Source organism: Apodemus sylvaticus, chromosome 1 (genome assembly GCF_947179515.1).
Source record: "Apodemus sylvaticus chromosome 1, mApoSyl1.1, whole genome shotgun sequence".
NCBI lineage: Eukaryota > Metazoa > Chordata > Mammalia > Rodentia > Muridae > Apodemus > Apodemus sylvaticus.
Genome location: NC_067472.1, coordinates 156,961,834 through 156,975,096, shown reverse-complemented (window position 1 = coordinate 156,975,096; position 13,263 = coordinate 156,961,834). Strand labels below are relative to the sequence as shown.

General features: G+C 43.5%; 1 protein-coding gene across 1 annotated transcript in view; it reads left to right on the top strand.

Moving 5' to 3' along the window:
• Positions 1–13,263, top strand: part of Cyfip1 (cytoplasmic FMR1 interacting protein 1) — a 96,053-nt gene that overhangs the window by 40,606 nt on the left and 42,184 nt on the right. Inside the window, 4 exon segments of the mRNA XM_052161634.1 lie at positions 6,355–6,446; positions 7,456–7,573; positions 11,451–11,573; positions 12,957–13,082. Coding sequence (XP_052017594.1) covers positions 6,355–6,446; positions 7,456–7,573; positions 11,451–11,573; positions 12,957–13,082 — 459 coding nt within the window.

Here is a 13,263-nt window from a genome sequence, read left to right as displayed (position 1 = left end):
TTGTTTTCCTTGTTTCTATTTCATTAATTTCTACTCTGATTTTTTTACTAATTCTTGCTGTGTATGTTTGAGTTAGGTTTTTTTTCCCCTTGATTTCCCAAAATTTTGGATTGCATCGTGAAGTCATTTATTTGTTCTCTTTATGCTTTATTGTTACGTTATGTGTATGGATAATTGCCTGCATGTATGTCTGTAACATGTTGTACTGGCTGGTTTTGTGTGTCAACTTGACACAGGCTGGAGTTATCACAGAGAAAGGAGCTTTGGTTGGAGAAGTGCCTCCATGAGATCCAGCTGTGAGGCATTTTCTCAATTAGTGATCAAGGGGGGAGGGCCCCTTGTGGGTGGTGCCCTCCCTGGGCTGGTGCTCTTGGGTTCTATAAGAGAGCAGGCTGAGCAAACCAGGGGAAGCAAGCCAGTAAGGAACATCCATGACCTCTGCATCAGCTCCTGTATCCTGACGTCCTTTGGTGATGAACAGTAATTTCTAAGTGTAAGCTGAATAAACCCTTTCCTTCCCAACTTGCTTCTTGGTCATGATGTTTATGCAGGAATAGAAACCTTGACTAAGACAAATTGGTACCAGCATAGTGGGGTATTTCTGTGACAACCTGACCAAGCTTTGGGGAGGACTGTGGAAGGACTTTGGAACTTTGGGCTAGAAGATCCATTCGGTGTTAATAGCTCTGTGGGATGTTGTGTAAGAGCTTGGAAGATAAGGTTGAGAACAGTATCGAAGATGGAGGCCTGGCTTATGAAATTTCAGAAGGAAGATTAAAGACTCTTATCAGAGCTGTTGCTATTTTGATTGTGAAGATTCTGTGGTTTTGGTTAGCTGGGGCTGAAGAATCCGCTGTGATTACCAAGATACCAGAACTACTAAAGCTAAAACTTTGCATTACTGGGATTATTGATGCTGGTTAGTTGGAGCTAAGACATTAGTGGTGATTAAGAAGAGACCAGCATCATTGAGGTGAAATCTTCTGGGAAGTGTTTTCTGAGAGCAAAGAGGCTGTGTTCTAGAGATAGCCAAAGTTGTACTTTGTGCTGTGGCTGGACTTGGAGATGTATAAAAGTCACCCACATGATACTGGTTTTGAAGGCATGAAGGGGTCATGAAGAACAGCTGAGGCCTGGCACTGTGAGAGGCTGTGGAAGGCCATTGGTGAAGATGCAGCCTCAGCTGCAATTGATGGCCGAGGACTGACGGGGTCATGGGAAGGAGCTGAGGCTTGACACCATGAAGAGAGGCTATTGGTGAAGCCTAGTAACAGCAGAAGACAGCAGTGTATTGTAGATGTCAATACCATGAATTACCACCAAGAACAGCAGCAGCAGTTGAGTATAGGCAGCTGAAGCCTAGAAGACAAGGTGTGCGTTACAAAGGGCATAGCTGGAGAAGTGACCCAAGCCCTTGGAAGAGCCCGGAAGATCATGAGTGGATCCCAGGCATTGAATGGTTGGGGTTTGATTTTGCTTTTGGTTGTGCTTTGCCCTTATGTTTTTCCCTAGAAGTAAGAAGGTATTTTAGTGGAGCCCACTGTTAAGAAACTTTTAATTTTTAAAAGACTTTGAATTTTAAAAGATATTGGATATTTTAAAGGGATTGAACTTTTAATCTGTAAAGACTGTAGGACTTTTAAAGTTATTTAGATCATAGGGATGAATAAGAAAGTAGGGGTTGCTATACCTCTCCTGGGCATATACCCAGAGGATTCCCCAGCATGCAGTAAAGACACATGCTCCACTATGTTCATAGCAGCCTTATTTATAATAACCAGAAGCTGGAAAGAACCCAGATATCCCTCAGTGGAGGAATGGATACAGAAAATGTGGTATATATACACAATGGAGTACTATTCAGCAATTAAAAACAATGAATTCATGAATTTTTTAGGCAAATGGATGGAACTGGAAAATATCATCCTAAGTGAGGTAATGTAATCACAAAAGAATACGCATGGAATGGAATGCAATCATTGATAAGTGGATATTAATTAGCCCTGAAGCTCTGAATACTGAAGATACAATTAGCATATCAAATGATTCCCATGAAGAAGGAAGAACAGGACCCTAATCCTGGAAAGGCTTGATCCAGCATTGTAGGGGAGTACCAGGACAGAGAAAAGGGAGGGGGAAAGACAGGAGAATGGATGGAGAGAAGAGGACTTATGGTACATATGGGGAGGGGGGAACTGGGAAAGGGGAAAGCTTTTGGATTGTAAACAAAGAATCTAGAAAATAATATATATATATATATATATATATATATATATATATATATATATATATATATATATAAATATAAATATAAAGAAAGTAAGGGTTGAGACTTAATAGTGATGTGTTTGTCAAGTTGGCAAGGGGTCAATAGTACTGGCTGGTTTTGTGTGTCAGCTTGACAGGCTGGAGTTATCACAGAGAAAGTAGCTTCAGTTGGGGAAGTGCCTCCATGAGATCCAGCTGTGGGGCATTTTCTTGATTGGTGATCAAGGCTGGGAGGGCCCCTTGTGGGTAGTGCCATCTCTGGGCTGGTGCTCTTGTGTTCTATAAGAGAGCAGGCTGAGCAAGCCAGGGAAGCAAGTCAGTAAGAAACATCCCTCCATGGCCTCTGCATCAGCTCCTGCTTCCTGACCTGCTTGAGTTCCAGTCCTGACTTCCTTTAGTGATGAACTGCAACGTGGAAGTGTAAGCTCAGTAAACCCTTTCCTCCCCAACTTGCTTCTAGGTCATGATGTTTGTGCAGGAATAGAAACCCTGACTAAGACACGTGTGTTTCTTTTATCTATGTGTATATATGTGTGGGATATGTACATGTGGCAGTAGGTGTATGTGTATGTGGATGACATGGGTGATGTCAGATGTTTCCTTCAGTCTCTGTAACTTACTTTTTGAGATAGGATCTCCCCTGAACCTAGAGCTTACCCAGGCTGGCTGGCAGTTGAGCTTTAGCGATCCACGCATGCCCTGCATTCAGCTTTAGCGATCCACGCGTGCCCTGCATTCAGCTTTTTCGTGGGTTCTTGGGAACTGAGCTCAGGTACTAAAACTTGCATAACATGTATGTAACGCACTCACTGGATCTCAAGCTCATAGTGTTCTTATTGGCTGATATTTCCTGGTGTGTCCCTGGTGTGTCCCTTTTGGGTTAATGCTATTTCATCCTTACTGCTCTTTTTTGCTATTGATTTGTAATTGTCAGTATGTGTAAAGTTAAGGCTTTTATTGGATATATGTTTTAAGAATACTTCAGTGTAGGCGCAGCTCACAGAAAGCCTAGAAGGTCCAGAATTGGGTTTTTTGGGGGGTTTTTTTGGATTTGGTTTTTTTCGAGACAGGTTTTCTCTGTATAGCCCTGACTGTCCTAGAACTCACTCTGTAGACCAGGCTGGCCTCAACTCAGAAATCTACCTGCCTCTGCCTCCCAAGTGCTGGGATCACAGGCGTACGCTGCCACCACCACCTGGCTCAGAATTGTTAACTATGATGGCTTTTTATTTTCTTCAAGGAAAGGAAGGAAATGATGCTTGTTCACCTGAAAGAGGGTGGAGTCAATGTTGTCTGACACTCTGGTGACCTTTTGCTCTTCTGTGGAGCCAGCCTCCTGAATTCCCCCAAACCCTGGGCATTGTTTAGGCCCTAATCCTGAGCCTTGTCTCTCAGTGACTAGACCCATCCTTATGAAAAAGGTCCCAAGTACTTTGCATCCTTCACCAATAGAATCTATCCTTATGCTTATTGGAAATCATTCCTCCTCAAGCCTTACCCTGAGCTCTGTTTATCATCAGTCAGTAGAACTACTTTACGAGGGGCTTTCAGTGTAGCTGTCCCTGAAACTCTGTATTGGGAATTGCATGTGAAGACTTTTCCCTCAAGTTTGACTGTGTCTAAATGTGTCAAAAAATTAAACCAGAGGATCAGGCTCCGAAGTTTCGATCCAGTTTGGGTGACTAAGTCCGGCTGGTCAGCTGTAATGAGTTTTCATTCTCATCTCTTTGCAGTTGCCCTGCTCGGGGTGAAATCTGCAGAGATACCCCCACTCCACTGTAGTCGTGCACCCCCTTTTCCTGTCTCAACTCTCTCCTCAGCTTTAAAAAGACAGCTGACAAATAAACCCAGGTTATATTTATGGTGTATAATGTGATGTCTTAATACATGCATCCTCTGTGACCTGTTCATACTTATTTTTCATGTAGAGAGCATTTAAACATATTCTAGTAGTGAATTTCAAGCAATGTTAAGGTTGTTAATGTTGTCAGCGTTAGATCCATTCCAGGGCTGAAACTTTGCGCCCTTAGACTTCATCTCCCCTTTCCCTTCTCTCATTCAAGTCCTTTGCTTCCTTTTGCTGCTGGGGACTGAACCCCAGGGTCCCACCCGAGCTAAGCATTTGGCTCTGTCATTGAGCTGTGAGAGGTTTGTCCTCAGCCCCTCTGCCCTTCACTTGCTTTATGGTGTCATTTGGTCGACAGAAATTCTTGATTTTATTGTGTCTTTGAAAACTGGTCTTTTCATTCATATATATTTTATAAGGCATCCCAAGAATCTTCTACTAAGTTTCTTCAGTGAAGCACTCTGTTTCCTTTTTCATTTAGACCTATAAGCCCTCTCTGGACTGGCTCCATATTTATTTGTGTATGGAGAGGGTGAGAGTTGACATTGTTGGGATTTTTTTCCTAGTATGGTTACTCAGTTTACCCTGCTTATTTGTTACACACATGTATGTCTCCATTGCTCCACAGCCTCTCCAGCTTACATTAGTGTGTGGATCTGACCCGGGTGTCCGCCTCATATTCCACCATCCTTCCTATCCTCAGCTTTCTTCCAGGTGTACTTACGTATTCAGAAGATGCTCTCTTCCAGTTTTATTCTTTAAGATAATCTTAGATACTTGTAGGATTAGGCAGAAGAGGGGAGCTCAGTGGGTCCCGGCCAAGGTATGCCATAAAGATCATGTCACGTGACAGATCTGATCCAAGAGGTTTACTGGGGGAGGGGTGAGAATGAAAGGCTGTCTCGGAGTGGGGACAGCAGAGAGAGAGAGAGATCCTTGATGTTCAAATGTTAAGGGACCTTTTGAAGGGTGTGTGCATGCGCATGCTTTCCAGTATACATTTTGAACTGGTTTGCTGGTTTACAAGCAAAAGTATTTTTCTACTGAAATGTCGATTGAGATTCCATAAATATTGATCTGGCCTGAGAATATAGCTTGGTAGTAGAAGTGCTTATACTTGTTATATTTACTTGATCCTGGATTTTGATTCCCAGCAACAACAACAAAGAATAAACTTAATGAGAACTATCAAGTCCAAAGGGAACTTCATTTCCCAAATCCCAGAAGGCAGAGGGGAAAATGGCTACCTGTGGTGCCTGTCAGCACACTGAAGCCTTGCTTCACCGTCCACGCCCCGCCTTCCAGGCTCGCTCTGATTACATGGCCCTGGTACCCATTTCAGTGTCCACGCTGCCCCCCCAGCCCTTCTCACCTCCTCCCCCACCCTAAAGTCCCTCCAGCTCCTGGGCTTCCCCCACCGCAGCTACTCCTACTCCTTATAACTCCGCTGTATTTGATATTCACAAGCTCCTGCGGTCCTCGTTCTCCTCCTCTCTGTGTCCTCACTGCTGCTTCTCACTCGTTTCTCTTCATCCCTCTTTTGCAGATAGTCCTGGCCATGTCCAGTCTGCTGCTGGCCATGTTAGTCTACTTCTTCCTCTTTCTGCTCTAGATTCTTCCAGATGCCTCTGCGTGCTCTCGCTTGCTCTCTCTCTCTCTCTTCCTCATCTGCAATAAAAATCTTCCCCTTAACCATACAATGGACCAATCATATAATCAGTTTATATGATAGATAGATAGATAGATAGACAGACAGACAGACCGACAGACAGGTAGATCAATAGATAGATAGATAGATAGATAGATAGATAGATAGATGATAGATAGACAGACAGATATTTGGCCTTCTAATACATGAACATCATATTCCATTCACTGAGAGTTTTTTCTATGATTTTTTTTAAGGGTAGAACTTTTGCTTTAACATCTTACACATCTTTTGTCCATGAGTATTAGATCTATTGTATACTGTTTGCCTATAAATTTTTATCTCCTAAGTGTTTGTTAGGAATATATAGAAATGCAGCTATTATTATAGCAACATGGTAAGTTAAGTCTTTAAACATATTTTCGCGTGTTGTTTCTTAAATTGTATTTTGCTCTTTTCAAAGAAGACATTTATTTATTGAATGACTGTGTTCAACTCAAGCTAATAGCTTTAGTTATTTTCCTCATGATCATTCATTTGGTGACTGGATGTACTTTGTGACTTTCTCTCTCTCTGTCTTATGTGAGTGCAGCAGCTGCAGGTGGTTCCACTCTTTGGAGATATGCAGATAGAACTGGCAAGATACATCAAGACCAGCGCGCACTACGAGGAGAATAAGTCCCGGTAGGAAAAGAAGGAGCTGCTCCCTGGAGCCTGCAGAGCTCTCTGGGCACCTCCAGTAGTTACTACTGCATTTGCCTACAGTAGTTAGACTTCTCAAGAATGTGGAAGCAGATGTCCCAGCCCTTCCCAAATGTTGCTGTTAACGTTTACATTCATTGATAGAAGCACTAAACATTTTAATTTCTTTAGTAAAGCAAACAGTTTGAATGTTCAGTGGCCAGTGATTAGCATGTTGGGCAGCAAAGACTTAAAATATTTTTATTATTGTTAAGATTTCTAACACACAGTACAAGTTGAGAATATAAACTTACTTGTCTGGACCCAGAGATGTGATGAAACATGCTTGTCAATTCATGTATATTAACAGAGTTTACAAAATTGTCACCTGGGGGCTAAACCAATCCAGGCCTATGTTTGTAAGGTCCCTAGAACTGAGACTAGTCTTAAATGCCTTTTAATGGAAATGGATTTTACAAAAAAGGGAGTGTGTGTGTGTGTGTGTGTGTGTGTGTGAGAGAGAGAGATGACTGTACCAGATGTGGCAGACACACTGTGTCCCCAGGTCCTGAAGCACATACCCTGTCTCTGTGCAGAGAGTAGTCTCAGCTGTCAAGGTTCCATAGCTTACTGGTACAATTTACAATATGCATATGATCTTACTGTGCCGGTCGAGTAGACCATTGAATTTCTCAGGTATTTTTACTGATTTGTTGGACGCCCATACTAGTAACCAGCCTGTACTAACCATTTAGCTATGATTTAGACATTGTATTTCTCCCTTCGGGGAGTCAGCCAGTCTCTCCTAGTGAAAGCTATACAGTTCATACTTCAGGTTTTATAGGCCCCTGTCACATGGTTTCTGTCAGATATTTCTTTAACAATTCCTTTGAGACCATAAAACTTGTTGAGTAGTCTTAGCACCCCAGTGCCTTCCCCTGTTGCAGCTGATGTGGTACCTAGGCGCTGTGCTGGGGCCTCTGGTCACCTGAGGCTCTCTCTCCATGTCCAGGTGGACCTGCACATCCTCAAGCAGCAGCCCACAGTACAACATCTGTGAGCAGATGATCCAGATCCGCGAGGACCACATGCGCTTCATCTCTGAACTGGCACGTTACAGCAACAGCGAGGTACGCCTTGGCTCCTTCCGGCCGCTGCTGCACACTAGCAAGTGGTGATTCTGTTCTTTTGAATGCAAATATTTACATTGCTTGTATTGAAAAAAATCTCAGATTTAAAAAAAAAAAAAAGGCCGGGCGGTGGTGGCGCACGCCTGTAATCCCAGCACTCTGGGAGGCAGAGGCAGGCGGATTTCTGAGTTCGAGGCCAGCCTGGTCTACAGAGTGAGTTCCAGGACAACCAGGGTTATAGAGAGAAACCCTGTCTCGAAATAAAAACAAAACAAAACAAAACAAAAAAAACAAAAACAAAAAAAACCCCAAACATTTCTTTTCTTTAAACTGACAAAACTAAGGGAAGGTTCCCCAAACCCAAACCTGAATACTTAAAACAAAAAAACAAAACCCCTCAGAATTGATGAGTCAATGCGGTTAGCCTTGCTTGTATCTGTTCAGATGTATAAAATACAGCTTTGCCTCAGGAAAACACTGGGAGGACTGGAACTGTCAGAACACTTGCCTAGAGTGTAAAGTGCAAAGAGGGTTGGAGTGAGAGGGAGGCAGGAGGAGAGTGGAGGGGTCAGAAGAGGGGAAAAATAAAAAGACAAGGACAAAGAAAGTAAAAGAAAAACTAAGGAGAGGATGGAACACTAGGGAAGAAGACGTCTTCTGGTCTGTGAGCCTTGTCCTGTTTAGAAAGGACGTCAGTTGCAGGCTCTAGGTTGGTCCAGGGGATGGGATGTCCTCCTTGGGCCTGGACTGGGTTCATTTGCCTTGCCAGTTAAAGAATTAAAAGTCAGGAAAAAAATCAAGCACAGCAGATAGCATCAGGGGAATTACAGACGTGCTCAGCCAATAGAAAACACTTTTATTAAAGTGAGCATACACAGCAGCAAGGCACACAGACTCCCTAGAAGGCAGAGGTGAACTCTGAAGCGTTCACGGTGTGCTGGAATCTTCGCCTTCTATCTAGGGTTGGTCATTTTAAATAAAGGGAAGCTGATACACCCACAACTTTGGCTAAATGTGTCTGCTCTAGCCTTGAACTCCTTGGACTGGTCTGCTTGTAGGGGCTCTACTGGTACAAAACCCTGTCTGGCCTTTGTCTCCCTGGCAGGTCTTCATTTCAAATTAGGAAGCTGAGGACAAAGCAGGAAGATTATGACCTTTGTTATCCATGGAACTTTTATTGGCCTCTCAGGGATTCAGGAATGTCTAACTCCTCGTTCCTTAGTAGGTGCTGTCTGGCAAGTCTGGGCCTAGAGTTGAGTTAGGAAGAGAGATCCCACAGAAATAGTCTTTATAATTCTTTACTGTTCTGTAGTCTGGTTGCCATGAGGTTTTTTCTCCTTTCTCTCTCTCTCTCTCTCTCTTTTTTTTTTTTTTTTTTTTTTTTTTTTTTTTTGGACACTCACTTTATTTTACCTATCCAGCATGGCTACTAGATTAGCAAGAGGGTAGTTACAACTTTGGGAAGGATCTAGGCAGGAGGAACATGGAAGTCACTTCTGATCTTAGTGAGGAGGCAGTGATGGCAGTGAGCGGGCAGGGATGTGAAGGCCACAGTGCAGTCATGCCTGTATGTATGTGAGATCAACTGGGAGGAATGCAGGTCTTAGTCTGGTTTTGAGAACCAGTTGGTTCTGCAGATTTATAGGAGGACAGTTAACACAAGTGGAGAACCTCTGCTTTCTGGTCATACGCATTGCAAGATTTGAAACACTAGTAATGGAACCTAAATTACTGAAAAAGTCTGCTTCTCCAAATGTCTCAGGTTGTCTGCTGCTCGCAGGATATACCCTACCTAACTGGGGTAGTTCCCCAGTGAAGAGTTATCGTCAGACCACTATTCCTGCTGCTGGTCCAGCCTGTGGTGTAGAAATGAATAGTGGATCCCAGCTCCTCGGGACCTTGGGCTATGCTTGTAAATTGAATTAATAGGAAACTCTTAAACAATATGATATCTGGAGGATTCAAGAGCTCCAGTTAAATGCATTTTATAGCATTCATTACCTGTCTTCTTCCTAGGGTCTGTGATAGGTTTTTGGCCCCCCTCCCCCTGTTTTGTTGTTGGTTTTTTTTTTGTTGTTTTTTTGTTTTTTTGTTTTTTTGTTTTTTGAGATAGGGCTTCTCTGTAGCCCTGGCTGTCCTAGAACTCACTCAGTAGGCCAGGCTGGCTGCAGACTCACAAAGAACCACTGTCTTTGCCTCCTTAGTGCTGGGATTAAAGCTGTTCCCAGGTGGCTCTCACCACCGCCTTAGCCTCTTTACAGGAAGATGGTAAGGGTTTTGTTTGTGGGTGGTCCTGAACCCTCAGCCTTTTGAGTGTTGTGATTCCTGCATGTACCACCACACCCATCTTTTTATTTTTGATCCTGACTTGTGGTGAATCTGAAGTGGTTTCTGGTTGTGGTTTAGCCATGAGTGTATTATGTCCCAAGCCTAAAAGAAGATGCATGTGTCTTTATTCAGTGTTAGAATTTATTGAATAATAATACACTCACAAATTGCTGGTTTCATTGAAATTTTTTGTTTGTCTGTTTGTTTTTCGAGACCGGGTTTCTCTGTGTAGCCATGGCTGTCCAGAAACTTGCTCTGATCATTCTGTAGACCAGGCTGGCCTCAAACCCACAGCTTGGCTGGAGGCAAGCCTGAGGCTGATAGAAATGCAAAGGGCTCACCATGGGCTCAGACAGTGAACCACAGGCAGGTCTTCAGGTTGTACTGCTGGGTCCCAGGCTTGAGCTGAGCCTCAAGGGTTGACTAAAGCTGTAGAAGGGGAGGTTCAGGATCATGGAGGATACAGAAGAGGACAGGAAAGTCCAGATTGGTGAAGAGGCAGCAGTTCCAGATGGACAAATAGGATGAGTGGGCTGTGGTAACCATGGAGACCGAGCTGGGCTAAAGCCCTTGGACAGTTGAGCTTTCTGTCCATCTCTTGACACACACACTGGATGGCCAGGAGACAGGTTTAAGCAGGCTGTCCCATGGTATAGTTATGTATCTGTAGGAGCATGGCTCTATAGACTTATGTGCCACCAAGTATCTGAGTCCAGAGGCAAATGCTGCTTGTAAAATGAAGTTTATTAGGGCAGGGTACAACCTGAAAAGACAGTTTCTAACATTGTGATGTGATTTAGATCAGACCACAGCCAGTTCTCACCTTTGGATTTAAGTTCTCCCCTGACCAATATTGTTGAACATCTTTTCATGTATTCATTGTGCAGCCATACATCTCTTCTGTACAAAGGTCTGTTCATGGGTCTGAGCTTAGAGGTCAACATGCGTATCCAGCATGTGTGAGGTCCATCTCCAACACCATCTAGTTAAAATAAGAACAACCAAAACTGAAAGTGGTACCTACTTGTGTAAGATTAGCACTGAGAAAGTAGATGCAGATCGAGCAGCAGTGAGTTCAACTCAGTCTTAGCTATGGAGCAGAAAGGGGAATATGGTCAGACTCTGCTTAGTTATTTGTTTATTTATTTATTTATTTGCATATGGGACTTCGACATAGATTTCCAGAATAGCATTTCTGGATGCTGTGTGAGCTTTTCTCGGGGAGATGAGACTAATGTCTATTCCAGATAGGGCAATGATGGCAAATCAAAGAAATAATTCTATCCAAGTGTAGTTTCACGAACTAAGAGTTTAACTGGGGTACTTGTAATAGCATGGATCATTTTCAGATAGTTACAGACTGCTGAACCCAGCAGCCATTAACTGCCTACACACCGAGGAGAGGAGCAGGCCCTCCAGTGACCTCGCCACACAGCCTTCACGAATGCCAATAGGTCTCTGAGAGAGTTCTTCAGGAGGGCAGGCTGCGGCAGTGAGTCTCGAGGGAAGCTGGGTGGATTCTCTTAATGCCTTTGCTTCTGTGCCCTAGGTAGTCACAGGCTCTGGCCGGCAGGAAGCCCAGAAGACCGATGCTGAGTACCGGAAGCTCTTCGACCTGGCTCTGCAGGGCCTGCAGCTTCTGTCGCAGTGGAGCGCCCATGTGATGGAAGTGGTAGGCACAGCGTTTGTCACGGGTGGACGTTGGAGTAACTGCAGTCACTCCTAGTTGCTGAGATATGCTTTTACTCCAGGCCTTGGCAATGTCCTATTAAGGGTTTCATCTTTTCAGATACAAAGCTATGGGGGTTGGAGGACAACTTGCAGTGGCAAGACCGTTCACAGTAATCCAGCTCTGGGCATCAGGCTCGGTGGCAAGTGCCTTCACCATCTTGCCGGCTCTCATTCTTCTCTGGACCAGCATTTCACTCTTTAGGTTGTATTAGCATCTTTAATGCTAATTTAGTAAAAGGTTTCTGGTAACATATAAAAATGTAACTAGAAATTGCATACATTTTTCCCTCTTAAAAGTTTGTTTTAGTCAACAATATACACTATAGCAACAATAAACACTACCACACTAAGTTACTAGCACTCCAAACAAAGGAGAAAGACCAGTAGATGTCAATGAGATATTTCTCATTCCACTCATTTGAGACTTGGCTACCAGGCTTGCTCTGATAAATGGGAAAGAAAATGCATGTAGCAGATTGCCAATTTTGCATCTGGACCAAAAGTCTCCCACAGTTTGCTTATTCCTTCCTTTATACCTTGCCATCACCATACGTGATGGTTAATCTTGGTTGTCAACTTTACTACATCTAGAATCAAGAAAATGCAAACCTCCAGGCACCCCTGTAAGGGGTTTCTTTGACCAGACTATCTGAAACAGGAAGATCGCCCTAAGTGTGGGTGGATCATACAGTGGCAGCCCAGATAAACAAACATGGAAGAAGGAAACTGCTTTTTATCAGCTTGCCTTCTTTTCTCCTTCTGGCAAGTTCATATATTTGGGAGCTGGCATGTCTTCACTGATATTAGAACCAGCTGGTTTTGTTTCTCTGTGTTTCTCTCTCTCTGGATTTTTTTCTTTGTTTTTTTGAGACAAGTTTCTTTGTGTACCCCTGGCTATCCGGAAACTAGCTCTATAGACCAGGCTGGTCTGATAAAAATTATTTAATTGGCAGAGTGAAATTAAATAATTTTTATCAGACCAGCCTGGTCTATAGAGCTAGTTTAAAAGGCAAATTTTTGTTTTAAGTGCAGACAAGTTGATAAAGCTTTATTTGTTCAATGTACAATAATTTGGACATTTTGCTTGGGTTAGTTCTTAAGCTTAGTTTATGACTGAGTGGTTACTATTTTTTGAGGTGTGTGTGTGTGTGTGTGTGTTAGAGAGAGAGGGGGAGAGGGAAGGAGAGAGAGAGAGAGAGAGAGAGAGAGAGAGAGAGAGAGAGATTCAGAAAGCAATACATGTTTTAAAGGTTCACTTCTTAGTGGACTCAGCCATGCTGTTATTGTCTGTCTTTTTTTTCTTTTTTTTTTTTGATTGCATCAGTATTCCTGGAAACTCGTACATCCAACCGACAAGTACTCCAACAAGGACTGCCCCGACAATGCTGAGGAGTATGAGCGGGCCACACGCTACAACTACACCACTGAGGAGAAGTTTGCCCTGGTGGAGGTGAGAATAGCTCTGCTTCCTGTGCTGTGCGGCTGCTATTTCTGCCTTCCACAGGCACAGGGAAAGCAAGGACAGACTGTCGCGTAATGCCATTGCTGGATGTGGGCAGCCCACTGCGACTGTAGAGGAGAGTAGCTGTTAGCTGCTTAGGGATGTGTGCAGCCTGTGTAGGTAGCCGGCC